This window comes from Pseudoliparis swirei, chromosome 10 (assembly GCF_029220125.1).
Source record: "Pseudoliparis swirei isolate HS2019 ecotype Mariana Trench chromosome 10, NWPU_hadal_v1, whole genome shotgun sequence".
Lineage (NCBI taxonomy): Eukaryota > Metazoa > Chordata > Actinopteri > Perciformes > Liparidae > Pseudoliparis > Pseudoliparis swirei.
This window is the reverse complement of record NC_079397.1, coordinates 723394-744090: the sequence shown is the minus strand read 5'-3', so window position 1 is coordinate 744090 and position 20697 is coordinate 723394. Positions and strand designations below refer to the sequence as shown.

The 20697-nt window shown below is 50.5% G+C and overlaps 2 protein-coding genes across 6 annotated transcripts in view; both read left to right on the top strand.

Annotated features, from left to right (window-relative positions):
* The first annotated feature begins 39 nt into the window (after positions 1-39).
* Positions 40-7143, top strand: mansc1 (MANSC domain containing 1). 5 transcript variants are annotated; one of them, XM_056424481.1, is made up of 5 exons: positions 40-738; positions 2213-2294; positions 2981-3229; positions 3349-3489; positions 4509-7143. In XM_056424481.1, exons 3-5 carry the CDS (start codon positions 3013-3015, stop codon positions 5963-5965), a joined length of 1815 nt encoding a protein of 604 aa, XP_056280456.1. In that variant the 5' UTR covers positions 40-738; positions 2213-2294; positions 2981-3012; the 3' UTR covers positions 5966-7143. The 5 variants fall into 5 exon arrangements, with proteins under 5 accessions (XP_056280456.1, XP_056280458.1, XP_056280455.1 ...); XM_056424483.1 differs by lacking the exon at positions 40-738 and adding an exon at positions 749-1189; XM_056424480.1 differs by lacking the exon at positions 40-738 and adding an exon at positions 749-1222.
* Positions 7144-7710: 567 nt separating this feature from the next.
* lrp6 (low density lipoprotein receptor-related protein 6) overlaps positions 7711-20697 on the top strand; it is a 37223-nt gene continuing 24236 nt past the window's right edge. The window contains 6 exon segments of the mRNA XM_056425435.1: positions 7711-8428; positions 11781-12180; positions 13799-13818; positions 19236-19370; positions 19519-19915; positions 20053-20224. Coding sequence (XP_056281410.1) covers positions 8374-8428; positions 11781-12180; positions 13799-13818; positions 19236-19370; positions 19519-19915; positions 20053-20224 — 1179 coding nt within the window. The 5' untranslated portion in view covers positions 7711-8373.

Below are 20697 nucleotides of genomic sequence, written 5' to 3'. Positions count from 1 at the left end.
ACTGGTGTTCAGTCTGAGTGGTTACCGTGGTGATTATGGATCTTCTGTTGGGCTCTGCTGTTCTTCACATTGTCTCCACTGCTGATGACGACGTTATTAACGCTGTTACGTTGTTGGCATGAAGATGGGTTTCCTCTTCCTCATCCCCTTCCTGCCAGCTTCCTCTTCCCCTTCCTGCCAGCTTCCTCATCCCCTTCCTGGCCAGCTTCCTCTTCCTCATCCCCTTCCTGCCAGCTTCCTCTTCCTCATCCCCTTCCTGCCAGCTTCCTCATCCCCTTCCTGGCCAGCTTCCTCTTCCTCATCCCCTTCCTGCCAGTTTCCTCTTCCCCTTCCCCTTCCTGCCAGCTTCCTCATCCCCTTCCTGGCCAGCTTCCTCTTCCTCATCCCCTTCCTGCCAGCTTCCTCTTCCTCATCCCCTTCCTGCCAGCTTCCTCATCCCCTTCCTGGCCAGCTTCCTCTTCCTCATCCCCTTCCTGCCAGCTTCCTCTTCCTCTTCCCCTTCCTGCCAGCTTCCTCTTCCTCATCCCCTTCCTGCCAGCTTTCTCCTCTTCCTCGCCATCACGTGACGTCACCTCCCGCAGACGGGAACCAGCCGCTGCTCCTCAGCATCCCATAATAGTCTCGACCGTTTGATCCGCTTCGTTCGCCGCCGTGACGCTTCTTACCGGGTCGGAACCGGCCTGGTCTCCGGGGGACGCGCCGCTGGCCGACGGGAGGACGATGGACGCGCTCAACCAGGTAGAACCGGTACCGACCCGTTAGCCCCGTTAGACCGGAACACGGTACCAGCGGTACTGGGAGTGACGTCACAGACCAGTGGACCAGAGGCTCCAACCGGCGGCGCGTTAGGACGCCATTTAACCCGTTTACCCGGAGAACAAAGGCTGTGTCTACTACCGCGCACTTGAGCACTTCGAGCTGACTTTCAGTGTTCGAAGTGCGCCACTGAAAAAACCAGCAGAATTCAGTGCACTGAAAGGACCCGGATGGCGCTCTGCAAACGGGCAAAACATGTAAAACGATGGACACTACTCGCCCTAAGCGGCCGCCATCTTGGCTACGTAGCGGAAGAGGAGGAGCCCTTTCGCCAGCTTTTCACTAAAAAAATATATTTCTAAAACAATGGCGGACGAGATGGCGACGGTAGCACAAGCGGTCGACCACGGAGGCTCCTGCCGCGATGGTGGAGGTATCGCAGTTTCCACATGGGGTGGAGAAAGGGGTAAACAAGGGACACAAAGAGGGCAGGAAGTGCTTCATTTGGTCACTTTAAGTTTCACGGGTATCGCAAGCAGATTTGCATACGTCACTCCCGGTTTAATTTTGCGGGTGCCGTGAACAGATTTGCGTCCGTCACTTCCGCCAAGTGGTGAACGTAAGTGTTCCATTTGAGACTCACAGCCACGCAGGGCACTAAGATGTCAGGGCTCTGGATTGCAGTGCACTGCGTAAAGTGTCCGGTAGTAGACACAGCCAAAGATTATTTACGTCAGTAAACTAGCAGCGCCATTGTGTTCCCGTAGGAGACCATTGGTGCTTTAAGCTAGCAGCGCCATTGTGTTCCCTTAGGAGACCATTGATGCTTTAAACTAGCAGCGCCATTGTGTTCCCTTAGGAGACCATTGATGCTTTAAGCTAGCAGCGCCATTGTGTTCCCGTAGGAGACCATTGATGCTTTAAACTAGCAGCGCCATTGTGTTCCCGTAGGAGACCATTGGTGCTTTAAGCTAGCAGCGCCATTGTGTTCCCATTGGAGACCATTAGTGCTTTAAGCTAGCAGCGCCATTGTGTTCCCTTAGGAGACCATTGATGCTTTAAGCTAGCAGCACCATTGTGTTCCCATTGGAGACCATTGGTGCTTTAAGCTAGCAGCGCCATTGTGTTCCCATTGGAGACCATTGATGCTTTAAGCTAGCAGCACCATTGTGTTCCCATTGGAGACCATTGATGCTTTAAGCTAGCAGCACCATTGTGTTCCCATTGGAGACCATTGATGCTTTAAGCTAGCAGCGCCATTGTGTTCCCATTGGAGACCGTCTTCTTGGACTTTTATTCTTTAGTTTGTTCTGATTTCCCAGCATTTGGTTTTTAAATCTGTGAACATGACTTTATTATAAAGACGTCAACGTGTTACTGTATTATAGACTGTAAAGCGTCTTGGAGATAAGGGGACGAGGAGATAAGGGGACATAAAGAGTCTCTGTCCTCACAGGGACCGGGTGAAGTCCAGGTCTGAGGACTGTGGACCCGGAGATCCACGGAGCTCCTGGTGGAGGACGCAGCTCGGCGTCCCGGTGAGTTCCCTCAGAACCACGTTCATTTAAACCGGCTGTTCAAGACCTGTTCAAGACCTGATCAGAACCTGTTCAAGACCTGTTCAGGACCGGATCAAGACCTGATCAGGACCTGTTCAAGACCTGTTCAGGACCGGATCAGGACCTGTTCAAGACCTGTTCAAGACTGGATCAGGACCTGTTCAAGACCTGATCAGAACCTGTTCAAGACCTGATCAGAACCTGTTCAAGACCTGTTCAAGACCTGTTCAGGACCGGATCAAGACCGGATCAGGACCTATTCAGAACCTGATCAGGACCTGTTCCGGACCTGAACAGGTATTCTGACCTCGTCTGAGAAAAGATCGAAATGTGAGTTTCTTTTCCTTCATCTGCTCCTGAGGAGAGATCATAATAACGACCAGGAAACGACGGTGGTGCGTTCAGGTAACGACGGTGGTGCATTCAGGTGCTCCTCCGGTGTTCAGAGTTTGAAGCTTTAAGTTGGTAGTTTTCTTTCTGCACCGGTTTATTTAATATAAACAATAAATATCATGTTGACCTGATATCAGCCTGAACATCATAGATGAGTTTTTCTAACGGTCAAATAACAGGTGAGCAGAAATATCCCAACGTCACCTGAACGCAGCATGAGTCACAGATGATAGTGTAGTGATTTACCTGGTTGACCTTTGACCTCGCTGCAGGTGGAGTGCCTCTCTTGTTCTCCAGACCAGCCATGACTCCTCCAGCCTACACGCTGCTGCTGCTGCTGGTGATGACATCACTTCCTGTGGCGGCCGTGGAGCCGGAGACGTGTTTCTCCAGGCAGCACCGGAGCGCCATCGTGAACGTCCGGCAGGCGCTGAACCGGCCGGCGACGGCGATGGACTCCCGCCAGGTCCAGACGGAGAGGGACTGCGTGCTCGCCTGCTGCTCAGAGGACGTGAAGCCAGGTGAGACCCACTGAGACCTGGACCCCCCTGGACCTGCATCTTCATACTGTATACATATATTACATCAGGTAGAACTTTCAAATCCTCCATTCCTGAAACTCTCTCCACCGTTTCTGAAGGCGCCAAATGCAACATAGCCGTGTTCCAGGCCAACCAGCAGGCCGGGGACGATAACTGCTTCCTGTTCCACTGCCAGGCGGAGCAGGACTGTCCCCTCATGAAGGCCCAAGACGGGACCAACACCTACGACATCTACAAGGGTGAGTTCACTGCCAGGTACTCTGGTCTCTACCTGTTCAGGTACTCTGGTCTCTACCTGTTCAGGTACTCTGGTATCTACCTCTTCAGGTACTCTGGTATCTACCTGTTCAGGTACTCTGGTATCTACCTGTCTTCATCCTCAGAGTCTTGACTCCAACCAAAGACTCTTAGGTCTTGCCTCCAAGGAAAGACTCCTATGTCTTTATCCTCAGAGACTTGACTCCAACCAAAGACTCCTTGGTCTTTATCCTCAGAGACTTGACTCCAACCAAAGACTCCTAGGTCTTTATCCTCAGAGTCCTGACTCCAACCAAAGACTCCTAGGTCTTGCCTCCAAGGAAAGACTCCTAGGTCTTTATCCTCAGAGACTTGACTCCAACCAAAGACTCCTATGTCTTTATCCTCAGAGACTTGACTCCAACCAAAGACTCCTAGGTCTTGTCTCCAAGGAAAGACTCCTAGGTCTTTATCCTTAGAGACTTGACTCCAACTAAAGACTCCTAGGTCTTTATCCTCAGAGACTTGCCTCCAAGGAAAGACTCCTAGGTCTTGCCTCCAAGGAAAGACTCCTAGGTCTTTATCCTCAGAGACTTGACTCCAACTAAAGACTCCTAGGTCTTTATCCTCAGAGACTTGCCTCCAAGGAAAGACTCCTAGGTCTTGCCTCCAAGGAAAGACTCCTCGGTCTTTATCCTCAGAGTCTTGACTCGAGAGCCAGTGGGCTCAGAACTATATCTGATCCCTTCAATCAGTGGAGATCAAGGTGGACTAGAACCTACATCCTGCCTCAGCTGAATTAAGGATCAGACGGTACAGACCAGCAGCCTGGTACCCCATACAGCAAATACACTAGTACCCTAGCAGATCCACTTATGTAGAACAGGTCCGTAGCCAGGGTCCAGGATCCAGGGTCCTAGTGGTCCCGTGGTCTAGCCTCACAGGTAGAGATGCTAGCTGTTCAGGTACTCTGCTCTTTTCAGGTAGAGTTGTGAAACTTCAGTCTTCTGTTTCGTCACAGGTTTGATTCACCCAACCACAGTGAGACCTTTGACCATGATGTTTACCACGGGACAAACCAGCACCACCTCCGCCACAACAACAACACAAAGTACAACAACAACACTACCAACAACCACAGCTCCGACCACGACACCGACCACCACCACGGAGGCTCCTGCCACCACAACAGCACCTCCGCCCATCCTGATAATCGCCACTCTGCCTCCGGTAACTCCAGCACCCTCCAGCTCCTCCACCTCCTCCTCCTCCTCCACTGAGACCACAACAGCAGCTTATACTACTTCCACTGCAGCCCCCACCATGAAGAAGACAAACAAAACCAGCAAAAAGCTAAACAAAATGTCCAAGAAAGTGAAGCTTCATCCCGTCAGCACCACCACCTCCACCACGACCGCCACCTCCCCCATCTCCACCCGGCCGACACAGAGGTCCACCACATCACTTCCTGTGGTCACAGCCACCAGGCATGCTGCACCAAGAACTACTGACAGACCTACTACTACGTCAGCCACAACTCCAACCACTACTACTCCAACCACTACTACTACTCCCACTGCTACTACTCCTACTACTACTCCAACCACTACTACTACCACTACTACTACTCCCACTACTACTACTCCAACCACTACTACTACTCCTACCACTACTACTACTCCCACTACTACTACTCCAACCACTACTACTACTCCAACCACTACTACTACTCCTACCACTACTACTACTCCCACTACTACTACCACTACTACTACTCCAACCACTACTACTACTCCAACCACTACTCCAACCACTACTACTACCACTACTACTACTCCCACTACTACTACTCCAACCACTACTACTACTCCAACCACTACTCCAACCACTACTACTACCACTACTACTACTCCCACTACTACTACTCCAACCACTACTACTACTCCAACCACTACTACTACTCCCACTACTACTACTCCAACCACTACTACTACCACTACTACTACTACTACCACTACGACTCCAACCACTACTACTACTCCAACCACTACCACCACCACTACCACAACTCCAACGACTCCAACTCCCACCACCACCACCACTACTTCTAGTCCAACCACTACTACTACCACTGCTCCTACGACCACCGCCCCCAATACTCATGTTCCCACCCCCACCATTGATTTGACCCCCACGAGGGCGACTCTATCAGCGAGTCCGGTCATCGTCCCCAAAGGCTCCGACCGGCCCGTCCAGTCCGACCGGTCCGCCCTCCAGAACCCGAGCGACGGCCAGGGGAAGCCGGCGTTGGCGGTGGCGTCGCGCGGGGCGGTGAAGAGCGGCGTGGTGGCGTTCATGGTGTTGGGGCTCGCCGTGCTCACGCTGGCTCTGGCGGTCGGCGGCCGGAAGGCGATGGAGTCCTTCGACAGGCGTCACTACACGAGGCTGGAGCTCAACGACCTCCACTACGAGGTGTGAGGGAGCTCGGGGGGGCGGCCGGGAGCGAGACGCGGGACCAAAGTGACGCGATAACCGAACGTCTGCGTCACTGACGGGCCGCGGAGAATACTCGCCCCCGATTGGCTGAAGGGCGGCATTATGTTGACACGTGGCGGTGGCAGCAGGTCGTATTCATTGCTGCGTCGCAGTGTCACGGGGATAATGGAGGCTGTGCGTTATGAGATGCACGGCGTGGAGACAACGAAGCCTTCTGATTGGCTGAAGGAGGCGTCGCCACGGAGATGGTTTTAGTTCCTCATGACAGAATCTGTATTTATATTACCATGCGGCGCATTTTTAAAAGCACCTGACGCAGATGTTTGATCTGTTTGGTTGTTAAAAAGAAAGAAAAGCAACACAACGTCTTCACAGCGATGGAAGATCGTTTATTTAAATAATTGATTTGTGTCTTTTAACATTTTTATCTCACAGCGTTTGGACTTTATTCTCATCGTCACTCAATATTTGCTCCTCGTTGAAACATCGAACTCTTTCTGTTGATCACAATGTTTATCTTGGATATCAGATTATTACCGTTAATTCACAGAAGGTTTCCGTAGTTCTTAAACATGAAGGTGTGTTTAGTTTCATGATAAAACCGACGATAAGTTAATACAATATAAGTTCTAATAATAATAAAAACCAAATGAATGTTGATGCAGAGAAGCGATCTGGTAAGGAAGTTAAACATCTCGTGTTTCATGTTGTAAAGATGAAGGTTTTCATCTTATTGATCAACTGATCAGATGATGTCATCGTTTGAGAAACGATTGAACACGAAGAACAAAAAGCAATATTAGTCTCCCTGAATCTCAGGAAGCCTGTGAGGAGGCCGAAGACTCCCCCCCTCCCACCTGCATGTCTCCTGGACTCACTGTGCTGCTTTTGTATCCCGTGAACATTTTAAATTCACTATTTTGTGTCCTGAGTGATTTTTGATAAATATGAATATTGATTGTTTTTCATGAGCACTATTTTCCTAAGGAGAGTGTTAGTATCCGGGTTGACCAGCAGGGGGCAGCAGCAGCCTGCCGACCCGTTTCTCTTCTGATTATTATGATTATGACAGTCTGCTTCTGTTTGTGATGTGATGCTTTTTGCATACATTTGGAAACGTGATGTTTTGTTCTTGTAAGGATTAAAAATGTGATTTTTGACTTTGTTGTTATTGTTTCCCTTCGTGATCACATTTATGATTTATATTTAGAGCAGGTGCTTTCTAATTCAGACATATGAGAACTTTCATAACTTGATTTTTTACCGTTTCTTTCTGATTTGTGTTCATCACAATGTAAACGTGAAGAAACCGTAAACATTTTAGTTTTATATTAATCTTTCATGTATTTTGACTTTTTGTTTCTTTTATTTAGTCAAAATCTAATTTATTAAGATTAACCTAAAAATCCAACTTCATTTCCATAATTATTAATCTCTTTAATATCCAGAACGTGTTATCGTTTTCACATGTCACGTGCACAAACCTTCAAAATAAGATGCTGACAATTAATCGGGTGCATTTAAATGTAGTTTGTTTTAGAATTGTAACCTTTTTAAAACTTAAAGCACTTTGTTCTCTGAATGTAATTCATAGATTTTATTCTGGAGATCATTCATATTGATTTTGTATTGATTCCTTGTTATTACTTCCGTTAAGGATTTTATCTTCTTAACTGTTTTAATGAATCATATTTAAACACCACACTGTGAAAGTACTTAAATTATATATTCATATTTTATCTTCGCTTTAGTTTCTGGATGCTGATTTATTATCATTTATTTATTTTCCATAAACAGATTCGTCACGTTTCACACTTTTTGCTCCAAAATTCCACTTCCGGTCCAGAGCTCTGCGGTTTGAGTTTAACTGACCCGGTTTAAACTGAACCAGGCTCGTTCCTCTGGACCGAAACGGGACCACCCGGTTCATCTCGGACCGGAGCTTCATTCGGCTCTCCTTCGGGATCGGGACGTGGAGCTGGACTCCGGTAGACTGGGACTCCGACAGAAACTAGTCCCGCAGGAATGCGCGCGTGAGCCGAACCGCGGCTCGTGCTCCTCTGCGGCGGGAACGAGCGCTCTGCGGCGGGGAGAGGCGTCTTCTGCCCGGCGCAACACTATCCTTACGGCTCGGAGCAACAATAGAGAGGAGGAGGAGGGGCAGCTTCCTCACAGCGGAAGGAGACGACGGATCTCCTGCAGGACAATGTGAGGCTCGACCGGATCATGGACGCGGGGGCCGTTTGACGCCGTGTTTGAGGCTCGATCTCTGCACACAGACGACCGATCGGGAGATCCGCGAGTTCGATTCCCGGAGGAAGGAGCGGCGGAGCGGCCGATGGGAGCAGCCCGCTGAGGGGCCGCGGCTCTGGGCCGAGAGGCGGAGGAAGATGGGTGTCGCGCTGCGGAGCCTGTTGTTGTGCTCGCTGTGGCTCCTCGTTCGAGGTAAGTGAGGCCGGAGGTTCAAGCGGAGGCTCGGGTCTCCGCGGCGGGCCAGTGAGAGGCCGGAGGTTCAAGCGGCGGCTCGGGGCTCCGCAGCGGGCAAGCGGGGGATTCACAGCCGGGAGAAGAGGCTCCTACCCGGGGAGGCCATGGAGCGGAGTCCGGGGGGCCGGGGCCCTCTCTCTCTCTCACGGTGTCTCTATGTCTCTCTCCCTCTCTCTCTCCCACAGTGACTCTATGTCTCTTCCTCACTTTCAGCGTGTTTATATGTCTCTCTCCCTCTCTCTCTCCCACGGCGTCTCTCCCTGTGTCCCTATGTCTCTCTCTCTCTCCCACTCTGTCCCTATGTCTCTCTCTCTCTCTCTCCCACTCTGTCCCTATGTCTCTCTCTCTCCCACTCTGTCCCTATGTCTCTCTCTCTCCCACTCTGTCCCTATGTCTCTCTCTCACTCTGTCCCTATGTCCCTATGACTCTGTCCCTGTGTCTCTCTCCCACTCTGTCCCTATGTCTCTCTCTCTGTCCCTATGACTCTGTCCCTGTGTCTCTCTCCCACTCTGTCCCTATGTCTCTCTCACTCTGTCCCTATGTCTCTCTCCCACTCTGTCCCTATGTCTCTCCCACTCTGTCCCTATGTCTCTCTCTCTCCCACTCTGTCCCTATGTCTCTCTCTCCCACTCTGTCCCTATGTCTCTCTCTCTCCCACTCTGTCCCTATGTCTCTCTCACTCTGTCCCTGTGTCTCTCTCCCACTCTGTCCCTATGTCTCTCCCACTCTGTCCCTATGTCTCTCTCTCTGTCCCTATGTCTCTCTCTCCCACTCTGTCCCTATGTCTCTCTCTCTGTCCCTATGTCTCTCTCCCACTCTGTCCCTATGTCTCTCTCCCACTCTGTCCCTATGTCTCTCTCTCTGTCCCTATGTCTCTCTCTCCCACTCTGTCCCTATGTCTCTCTCCCACTCTGTCCCTATGTCTCTCCCTCTCTGTCCCTATGTCTCTCTCCCTTGTCCTGTCTCTCTCTCTGTCCCTATGTCTCTCTCCACTCTGTCCCTATCTCTCTCTCCCACTCTGTCCCTATGTCTCTCTCTCTGTCCCTATGTCTCTCTCTCCGTCCCTATGACTCTGTCCCTATGTCTCTCTCCCACTCTGTCCCTATGTCTCTCTCCCACTCTGTCCCTATGTCTCTCTCCCACTCTGTCCCTATGTCTCTCTCTCTCCCACTCTGTCCCTATGTCTCTCTCTGTCCCTATGTCTCTCTCCCACTCTGTCCCTATGTCTCTCTCTCCCACTCTGTCCCTATGTCTCTCTCCCACTCTGTCCCTATGTCTCTCTCTCCCACTCTGTCCCTATGTCTCTCTCTCTCCACTCTGTCCCTATGTCTCTCTCTCTGTCCCTATGTCTCTCTCTCCCACTCTCCCTATGTCTCTCTCTTTGTCCCTATGTCTCTCTCTGTCCCTATGTCTCTCTCTGTCCCTATGTCTCTCTCTCTCTCTCCCACTCTGTCCCTATGTCTCTCTCCCACTCTGTCCCTATGTCTCTCTCTCTCCCACTCTGTCCCTATGTCTCTCTCTCTGTCCCTATGACTCTGTCCCTATGTCTCTCTCTCACTCTGTCCCTATGTCTCTCTCTCTCTCTGTCCCTATGTCTCTCTCTCTGTCCCTATGTCTCTCTCTCTGTCCCTATGTCTCTCTCTCTGTCCCTATGTCTCCCACTCTGTCCCTATGTCTGTCCCTATGTCTCTCTCTCCCACTCTGTCCCTATGTCTCTCTCCCACTCTGTCCCTATGTCTCTCTCCCACTCTGTCCCTATGTCTCTCCCACTCTGTCCCTATGTCTCTCTCTCTGTCCCTATGTCTCTCTCTCCTGTCCCTATGTCTCTCTCTCCCACTCTGTCCCTATGTCTCTCTCTCCCACTCTGTCCCTATGTCTCTCTCTCTGTCCCTATGTCTCTCTCTCCCACTCTGTCCCTATGTCTCTCTCCCACTCTGTCCCTATGTCTCTCTCTCTGTCCCTATGTCTCTCTCTCCCACTCTGTCCCTATGTCTCTCTCTGTCCCTATGTCTCTCTCTCTCCCACTCTGTCCCTATGTCTCTCTCTCCCACTCTGTCCCTATGTCTCTCTCTCACTCTGTCCCTATGTCTCTCTCCCACTCTGTCCCTATGTCTCTCTCCCACTCTGTCCCTATGTCTCTCTCTCCCACTCTCCCTATGTCTCTCCCACTCTGTCCCTATGTCTCTCTCTCCCACTCTGTCCCTATGTCTCTCTCCCACTCTGTCCCTATGTCTCTCTCTCTCCCACTCTGTCCCTATGTCTCTCTCTCTCTGTCGCTATGTCTCTCCCTCTCTCTCTCCCACTCTGTCCCTATGTCTCTCTCTCTCCCACTCTGTCCCTATGTCTCTCCCACTCTGTCCCTATGTCTCTCTCTCTCTCTCCCACTCTCCCTATGTCTCTCCCACTCTGTCCCTATGTCTCTCTCTCTCCCACTCTGTCCCTATGTCTCTCTCCCACTCTGTCCCTATGTCTCTCTCTCCCACTCTGTCCCTATGTCTCTCTCCCACTCTGTCCCTATGTCTCTCTCTCCCATTCTGTCCCTATGTCTCTCTCTCTCTCTCTCCCACTCTGTCCCTATGTCTCTCTCTCTCCCATTCTGTCCCTATGTCTCTCTCTCTCTCTCTCTCCCACTCTGTCCCTATGTCTCTCTCTCTCCCATTCTGTCCCTATGTCTCTCTCTCTTTGCTAATACTTTCTTAGCTCATCAACACTATGAATGTTTGTTATTGGTGTTTAAATAAATATGTTGGTGTGAAGACAACATCAACACTGTTGTTGTTATATCACATGTTGTTCTATAGAGATGTATAGTATTAACAATATTTACAAACATTTAGACCTGACAAAATATATGAATATATAATAAATAAAAACATAGTTATTAGTTACTGTTTGTTATATCTGGTCATTTTGTTTTCTTTAGTTGTATTTAATGTTTCCTCTGTTCACTTTGATGTTTTTATTCAATGTTAATTAATGTATTCCGTAATGTAAAGTGTGTAATCTCATATAAAGTGTGTACTCTGTGTACTCTCATATAAAGTGTGTACTCTGTGTACTCTCATATAAAGTGTGTACTCTCATATAAAGTGTGTATTCGGTGTACTCTCATATAAAGTGTGTACTCTGTGTACTCTCATATAAAGTGTGTACTCTCATATAAAGTGTGTACTCTCATATAAAGTGTGTATTCGGTGTACTCTCATATAAAGTGTGCACTCTCATATAAAGTGTGTATTCCGTGTACTCTCATATAAAGTGTGTACTTTGTGTACTCTCATATAAAGTGTGTACTCTGTGTACTCTCAGGCGTGCCCCTGCTGCTCTACGCTAACCGGCGTGACCTCCGCCTCGTGGACGCGGCGGCGGCGGCGGCCAACGCCACGGTGGTGGTGGGCGGGCTGGAGGACGCGGCGGCCGTGGACTACGTGTAGTACGCCCAGGGCCTCATCTACTGGAGCGACGTGAGCGAGGAGGCCATCAAGCGCACCGTGTTCAACCAATCGGGGGCCGGCGCCGTGCAGACCGTGGTGCCCGGCCTGGCCTCCCCCGACGGGCTGGCCTGCGACTGGCTGGGCAGCAAACTGTACTGGACCGACTCGGAGACCAACCGCATCGAGGTGGCCGAGCTGGACGGGTCCCTGAGGAAGGTTCTGTTCTGGCAGGAGCTGGACCAGCCGAGGGCCATCGCCCTGGACCCGGAACGAGGGTGAGTCCACGAGACCGGGGTCTCCTGGGCCTGTCTCTCCTGGCTGGCTCGGGGTCCAACCTGGCGGGTCTCCTGGCCTTCTCTTCTGGCCCCGGGTCTCACCTGTCCTGGCCTCGGGTCTCTCCTGGTGGTCTCACCTGTCTCTCCTGGGGGGTTAGGGGGGAACCTCACCTTGTCTGTATATACCTGTCTCTCCTGGTCCTCGGGGTCTCACCTGTCTCTCCTGGTCCTCGGGGTCTCACCTGTCTCTCCTGGTCCTCGGGGTCTCTCCTGGCCCTCGGGGTCTCAACTGTCTCTCCTGGCCCTCGGGGTCTCTCCTGGTCCTCGGGGTCTCACCTGTCTCTCCTGGCCCTCGGGGTCTCTCCTGGCCCTCGGGGTCTCACCTGTCTCTCCTGGCCCTCGGGGTCTCACCTGTCTCTCCTGGCCCTCGGGGTCTCTCCTGGCCCTCGGGGTCTCACCTGTCTCTCCTGGCCCTCGGGGTCTCTCCTGGCCCTCGGGGTCTCACCTGTCTCCTGGCCTCGGGTCTCCTCTCCTGGGCCCGGGGTCTCACCTGTCTCTCCTGGCCCTCTCTCTCGGGTCTCACCTGTCTCCTGGCCCTCGGCCTCTCACCTGTCTCTCCTGGTCCCCGTGGTCTCTACTGTCTCTCCTGGTCCTCGGGGTCTCACCTGTCTCTCCTGGTCCTCGGGTCTCACCTGGCCTCGGTCTCACCTGTCTCTCCTGGCCTCGGGTCTCACCTGTCTCTCCTGGCCCTCGGGTCTCTCCCTGGCCTCGGGGTCTCACCTGTCTCTCCTGGCCCTCGGGTCTCTCCTGGCCCTCGGGTCTCACCTGTCTCCTGGCCCTCGGTCTCACCTGTGTCTCCTGGCTCTCTCTCCTGGCCCTCGGGTCTCTCCTCCTCGGAAGCGGGAGGGTCATCATCTGTCTCTCCTCTCCTCCTCACTGTTCTCCTGGTCCTAGGGCGGTCCTATGACCTTCACTGAGTCTTCAGCTGGTTCTCAAGTCCTGAGACAGAGTCACATGATGGGTCCAACCTGTAAACAACCTGTTTGTGGGTTCAGGTTCTGGGCCTCGGGTCTCACCTGTCTCTCCTGGCCCTCGGCTCTCCTGGCCTCGGGTCATCACCTGTCTCCTCCTAACCACTGACCCAGCTCGGGTCTCACTGTCTCCTGTGGCCTCGGGGTCTCACCTGTCTCTCCTGGCCCTCGGGTTCATGTCCTGGCCCTCGGGTCCCACCTGTCCTCCTGGCCTCGGGTCTCCTGGCCTCGGGGTCTCACCTGTCTCTCCTGGCCCTCGGGGTCTCACCTGTCTCTCCTGGCCCTCGGGGTCTCTCCTGTTGAAAAGTGTTTCTAATTTACATCGTTGCATCCAGAAGATACAATTTCGACTTAGATTTTCCGCCATGGTTCCATCCGGTTGGGGCTCCTCCTCAGGAAACGGGAGGAAGTGACATCATCTTCTCCTCCTCCTCCTCACTCGTTCAGGTTCTGGTCCTAGGAGGCGGTCCTAGCAGCCTTCACTGAGGGTTCTTCAGCTGGTTCTCAAAGTCCACCAGAGACAGAGTCACATGATGGGTCCAACAACCTGTAAACAACCTGTAAACAACCTGTTTGTGTGGGTTCAGGTTCTGGATAGTTATTACAGGCTAGTTGGTAGCATGGCTAGTTGTTAGCAGGCTAGTTGTTAGCATGGCTAGTTTTATCCTGTTGACATCCTCCACGAGACACAGCGGGAGCAAGTCTTTATCCTGTTGACAGTGAGTCTTTATCCTGTTGGCGTTGAGTCTTTATCGTTGACGTGGTGAGTCTTTATCCTGTTGACGTGGTGAGTCTTTATCCTGTTGACATAGTGAGTCTTTATCCTGTTGACGCAGTGAGTCTTTATCCTGTTGACAGTGAGTCTTTATCCTGTTGACGAGTGAGTCTTTATCCTGTTGACGAGTGAGTCTTTATCCTGTTGACGTAGTGAGTCTTTATCCTGTTGACATAGTGAGTCTTTATCCTGTTGGTAGTGAGTCTTTATCCTGTTGACATGTGAGTCTTTATCCTGTTGACGTGGTGAGTCTTTATCCTGTTGACGAGTGAGTCTTTATCCTGTTGACATAGTGAGTCTTTATCCTGTTGACATAGTGAGTCTTTATCCTGTTGACATAGTGAGTCTTTATCCTGTTGACGTGAGTCTTTATCCTGTTGACGTGAGTCTTTATCCTGTTGACGAGTGAGTCTTTATCCTGTTGACATAGTGAGTCTTTATCCTGTTGTACGCAGTGAGTCTTTATCCTGTTGACGGAGTGAGTCTTTATCCTGTTGACGTAGTGAGTCTTTATCCTGTTGACGCAGTGAGTCTTTATCCTGTTGACATAGTGAGTCTTTATCCTGTTGACATAGTGAGTCTTTATCCTGTTGACGTAGTGAGTCTTTATCCTGTTGACGCAGTGAGTCTTTATCCTGTTGACGTAGTGAGTCTTTATCCTGTTGACGTAGTGAGTCTTTATCCTGTTGACATAGTGAGTCTTTATCCTGTTGACATAGTGAGTCTTTATCCTGTTGACATAGTGAGTCTTTATCCTGTTGACGCAGTGAGTCTTTATCCTGTTGACGTAGTGAGTCTTTATCCTGTTGACGTAGTGAGTCTTTATCCTGTTGACGTAGTGAGTCTTTATCCTGTTGACGCAGTGAGTCTTTATCCTGTTGACATAGTGAGTCTTTATCCTGTTGACGCAGTGAGTCTTTATCCTGTTGACGCAGTGAGTCTTTATCCTGTTGACGTAGTGAGTCTTTATCCTGTTGACATAGTGAGTCTTTATCCTGTTGACATAGTGAGTCTTTATCCTGTTGACGTAGTGAGTCTTTATCCTGTTGACGGAGTGAGTCTTTATCCTGTTGACGGAGTGAGTCTTTATCCTGTTGACGTAGTGAGTCTTTATCCTGTTGACGCAGTGAGTCTTTATCCTGTTGACGGAGTGAGTCTTTATCCTGTTGACGGAGTGAGTCTTTATCCTGTTGACGGAGTGAGTCTTTATCCTGTTGACGGAGTGAGTCTTTATCCTGTTGACGGAGTGAGTCTTTATCCTGTTGACGGAGTGAGTCTTTATCCTGTTGACGTAGTGAGTCTTTATCCTGTTGACGCAGTGAGTCTTTATCCTGTTGACATAGTGAGTCTTTATCCTGTTGACATAGTGAGTCTTTATCCTGTTGACGCAGTGAGTCTTTATCCTGTTGACGTAGTGAGTCTTTATCCTGTTGACGTAGTGAGTCTTTATCCTGTTGACATAGTGAGTCTTTATCCTGTTGACGCAGTGAGTCTTTATCCTGTTGACGCAGTGAGTCTTTATCCTGTTGACGTAGTGAGTCTTTATCCTGTTGACATAGTGAGTCTTTATCCTGTTGACATAGTGAGTCTTTATCCTGTTGACGTAGTGAGTCTTTATCCTGTTGACGTAGTGAGTCTTTATCCTGTTGACGCAGTGAGTCTTTATCCTGTTGACGCAGTGAGTCTTTATCCTGTTGACGTAGTGAGTCTTTATCCTGTTGACATAGTGAGTCTTTATCCTGTTGACGTAGTGAGTCTTTATCCTGTTGACGTAGTGAGTCTTTATCCTGTTGACGTAGTGAGTCTTTATCCTGTTGACGGAGTGAGTCTTTATCCTGTTGACGTAGTGAGTCTTTATCCTGTTGACATAGTGAGTCTTTATCCTGTTGACGTAGTGAGTCTTTATCCTGTTGACGCAGTGAGTCTTTATCCTGTTGACGTAGTGAGTCTTTATCCTGTTGACATAGTGAGTCTTTATCCTGTTGACGTAGTGAGTCTTTATCCTGTTGACGTAGTGAGTCTTTATCCTGTTGACATAGTGAGTCTTTATCCTGTTGACGCAGTGAGTCTTTATCCTGTTGACGTAGTGAGTCTTTATCCTGTTGACGTAGTGAGTCTTTATCCTGTTGACGTAGTGAGTCTTTATCCTGTTGACGAAAGTGAGTCTTTATCCTGTTGACGCAGTGAGTCTTTATCCTGTTGACATAGTGAGTCTTTATCCTGTTGACGTAGTGAGTCTTTATCCTGTTGACGCAGTGAGTCTTTATCCTGTTGACATAGTGAGTCTTTATCCTGTTGACGTAGTGAGTCTTTATCCTGTTGACGTAGTGAGTCTTTATCCTGTTGACGTAGTGAGTCTTTATCCTGTTGACGTAGTGAGTCTTTATCCTGTTGACATAGTGAGTCTTTATCCTGTTGACGCAGTGAGTCTTTATCCTGTTGACAGTGAGTCTTTATCCTGTTGACAGTGAGTCTTTATCCTGTTGACGTGGTGAGTCTTTATCCTGTTGACGTGAGTCTTTATCCTGTTGACGTGAGTCTTTATCCTGTTGGCAGTGAGTCTTTATCCTGTTGACAGTGAGTCTTTATCCTGTTGACAGTGAGTCTTTATCCTGTTGACGCAGTGAGTCTTTATCCTGTTGACGTAGTGAGTCTTTATCCTGTTGACGTAGTGAGTCTTTATCCTGTTGAGTTGTTGACAGTGGTTGTTGTGTTGTTGACAGTGGTTGTTGTGTTGTTGACAGTGGTTGTTGTGTTGTGACAGTGGTTGTTGTGTTGTTGACAGTGGTTGTTGAGCTGTTGACAGTGGTTGTTGTGTTATTGACAGTGGTTGTTGAGTTGTTGACAGTGGTTGTTGTGTTGTGACAGTGGTTGTTGTGTTGTTGACAGTGGTTGTTGAGCTGTTGACAGTGGTTGTTGTGTTATTGACAGTGGTTGTTGAGTTGTTGACAGTGGTTGTTGTGTTGTGACAGTGGTTGTTGTGTTGTTGACAGTGGTTGTTGTGCTGTTGACAGTGGTTGTTGTGTTGTTGACAGTGGTTGTTGTGCTGTTGACAGTGGTTGTTGTGTTGTGACAGTGGTTGTTGTGTTGTGACAGTGGTTGTTGTGTTGTGACAGTGGTTGTTGTGTTGTGACAGTGGTTGTTGTGTTGTGACAGTGGTTGTTGTGTTGTTGACAGTGGTTGTTGTGTTGTGACAGTGGTTGTTGTGTTGTGACAGTGGTTGTTGTGCTGTTGACAGTGGTTGTTGTGTTGTGACAGTGGTTGTTGTGCTGTTGACAGTGGTTGTTGTGTTGTGACAGTGGTTGTTGTGTTGTTGACAGTGGTTGTTGTGTTGTGACAGTGGTTGTTGTGTTGTTGACAGTGGTTGTTGTGTTGTTGACAGTGGTTGTTGTGTTGTTGACAGTGGTTGTTGTGTTGTTGACAGTGGTTGTTGTGTTGTTGACAGTGGTTGTTGTGTTGTTGACAGTGGTTGTGTTGTTGACAGTGGTTGTTGTGTTGTTGACAGTGGTTGTTGTGTTGTGACAGTGGTTGTTGTGTTGTGACAGTGGTTGTTGTGTTGTTGACAGTGGTTGTTGTGTTGTTGACAGTGGTTGTTGTGTTGTGACAGTGGTTGTTGTGCTGTTGACAGTGGTTGTTGTGTTGTGACAGTGGTTGTTGTGTTGTTGACAGTGGTTGTTGTGCTGTTGACAGTGGTTGTTGTGTTGTGACAGTGGTTGTTGTGTTGTGACAGTGGTTGTTGTGTTGTGACAGTGGTTGTTGTGTTGTGACAGTGGTTGTTGTGCTGTTGACAGTGGTTGTTGTGTTGTGACAGTGGTTGTTGTGTTGTGACAGTGGTTGTTGTGTTGTTGACAGTGGTTGTTGTGTTGTTGACAGTGGTTGTTGTGTTGTTGACAGTGGTTGTTGTGTTGTGACAGTGGTTGTTGTGTTGTTGACAGTGGTTGTTCTGCTGTTGACAGTGGTTGTTGTGTTGTGACAGTGGTTGTTGTGCTGTTGACAGTGGTTGTTGTGCTGTTGACAGTGGTTGTTGTGCTGTTGACAGTGGTTGTTGTGTTGTGACAGTGGTTGTTGTGCTGTTGACAGTGGTTGTTGTGTTGTTGACAGTGGTTGTTGTGCTGTTGACAGTGGTTGTTGTGTTGTGACAGTGGTTGTTGTGTTGTTGACAGTGGTTGTTCTGCTGTTGACAGTGGTTGTTGTGTTGTGACAGTGGTTGTTGTGCTGTTGACAGTGGTTGTTGTGTTGTTGACAGTGGTTGTTGTGTTGTGACAGTGGTTGTTGTGTTGTGACAGTGGTTGTTGTGTTGTTGACAGTGGTTGTTGTGTTGTTGACAGTGGTTGTTGTGTTGTGACAGTGGTTGTTGTGTTGTGACAGTGGTTGTTGTGTTGTTGACAGTGGTTGTTGTGCTGTTGACAGTGGTTGTTGTGTTGTGACAGTGGTTGTTGTGTTGTTGACAGTGGTTGTTCTGCTGTTGACAGTGGTTGTTGTGTTGTGACAGTGGTTGTTGTGCTGTTGACAGTGGTTGTTGTGTTGTGACAGTGGTTGTTGTGTTGTGACAGTGGTTGTTGTGCTGTTGACAGTGGTTGTTGTGTTGTGACAGTGGTTGTTGTGTTGTGACAGTGGTTGTTGTGCTGTTGACAGTGGTTGTTGTGTTGTGACAGTGGTTGTTGTGTTGTTGACAGTGGTTGTTGTGTTGTGACAGTGGTTGTTGTGTTGTTGACAGTGGTTGTTGTGCTGTTGACAGTGGTTGTTGTGTTGTTGACAGTGGTTGTTCTGCTGTTGACAGTGGTTGTTGTGTTGTTGACAGTGGTTGTTGTGTTGTTGACAGTGGTTGTTGTGTTGTGACAGTGGTTGTTGTGCTGTTGACAGTGGTTGTTGTGTTGTGACAGTGGTTGTTGTGTTGTGACAGTGGTTGTTGTGCTGTTGACAGTGGTTGTTGTGTTGTGACAGTGGTTGTTGTGCTGTTGACAGTGGTTGTTGTGTTGTGACAGTGGTTGTTGTGCTGTTGACAGTGGTTGTTGTGTTGTGACAGTGGTTGTTGTGTTGTGACAGTGGTTGTTGTGTTGTGACAGTGGTTGTTGTGTTGTGACAGTGGTTGTTGTGCTGTTGACAGTGGTTGTTGTGTTGTGACAGTGGTTGTTGTGCTGTTGACAGTGGTTGTTGTGTGTTGACAGTGGTTGTTGTGTTGTGACAGTGGTTGTTGTGTTGTGACAGTGGTTGTTGTGTTGTGACAGTGGTTGTTGTGTTGTTGACAGTGGTGCCGTGTCCCTGCTCCCATGACAACGGTGGCTGCTCCCACCTGTGCCTGCTGGCCCCCGTGGAGCCGTCCTATCGGTGCGCCTGTCCCACCGGAGTCCAGCTGCTGGGGGACGGCAAGACCTGCAGAGACGGTGAGACCACGTTAGGTTGTTGCCACGGTAACACGGCTCCTCCCACTGCCCGTTCGCCCTCTCGGGGCTCCTCCCACATTTAAAATGTATCTTAAATATTGAGAAACTTGTGGTGTTGCTGCTCCGCCCCCATCCCTCTGACCTCCAGGTGCGACTCAGATGCTGCTGCTGGCCCGGCGCACCGACCTGCGCCGCATCTCTCTGGACACGCCGGACTTCACGGACGCCGTGCTGCCGCTGGACGACGTGCGGCACGCCATCGCCATCGACTACGACCCGGTGGACGGGCTGGTGTACTGGACGGACGACGACGTGAAGGCCGTGCGGCGCTCGCGGCTCGACGGCAGCGAGTCGCAGTTCGTGGTCACGTCGCAGGTCAACCACCCCGACGGCATCGCCGTGGACTGGATCGCCCGGAACCTGTACTGGACCGACACCGGCACGGACCGCATCGAGGTGACCCGGCTCAACGGGACCATGAGGAAGATCCTGATCTCAGAGGACCTGGACGAGCCCAGAGCCATCGTGCTGGACCCCGTGGCCGGGTGAGTCCTCTTCCGGACCCTGTCCCTGAACCGGACCCTGACTATGACCCGGACCTTGACCGTGTCCCTGACCCGGACCCTGACCGTGTCCCTGACCCCATCCCTGTCTCTGTCCTTGACCCCTGACCCTCCCTCAGCTACATGTACTGGACGGATTGGGGCGAGGTCCCTAAGATCGAGCGGGCCGAGCTGGACGGGCTGCAGCGCGTGGTTCTGGTCAACACGTCTCTGGGCTGGCCCAACGGCCTGGCCCTGGACTACGAGGACCGCCGGCTGTACTGGGGGGACGCCAAGACGGACCGGATCGAGGTGGGTGTCTCTCTGCGGGGGGGCGGGGTCTAATGGCAGCCTCCCATTGGCCGAGCCTCCACACGACCAGCAGAAGGAATGCTCTCGTTCTTCTTCTGTGGTTTCCGTCCTCACGCCATCGCTCCGTGTTGTCGGCGTTCTTTTATTTTCCTCTTGTGACCTCACCTGACCCCCCCCTCCCCGGGCCTCAGAGGAGGTGGTGGTGGTTCTGGTCTAGGCGGAGGGGGCGGGGCCTCTGTTGACCCCCCCCCCCGGAGCCACATCTGGTTCTGATTGTGGCCGCTCTGTTTAGAATAGAACCAGAACCTAAAACCACCACCGCACCGCGGGCCAGAGACCTGCAGGAGGAACGCCATGTTTAGAGGAGGAGGAGGGAGGGGAAGGAGGAGGAGCAAGAGGAGGAGCAAGAGGAGGAGCAAGAGGAACAGCAAGAGGAACGCTATGTTTATACGAGGACGACGAGGAGTAGGGAG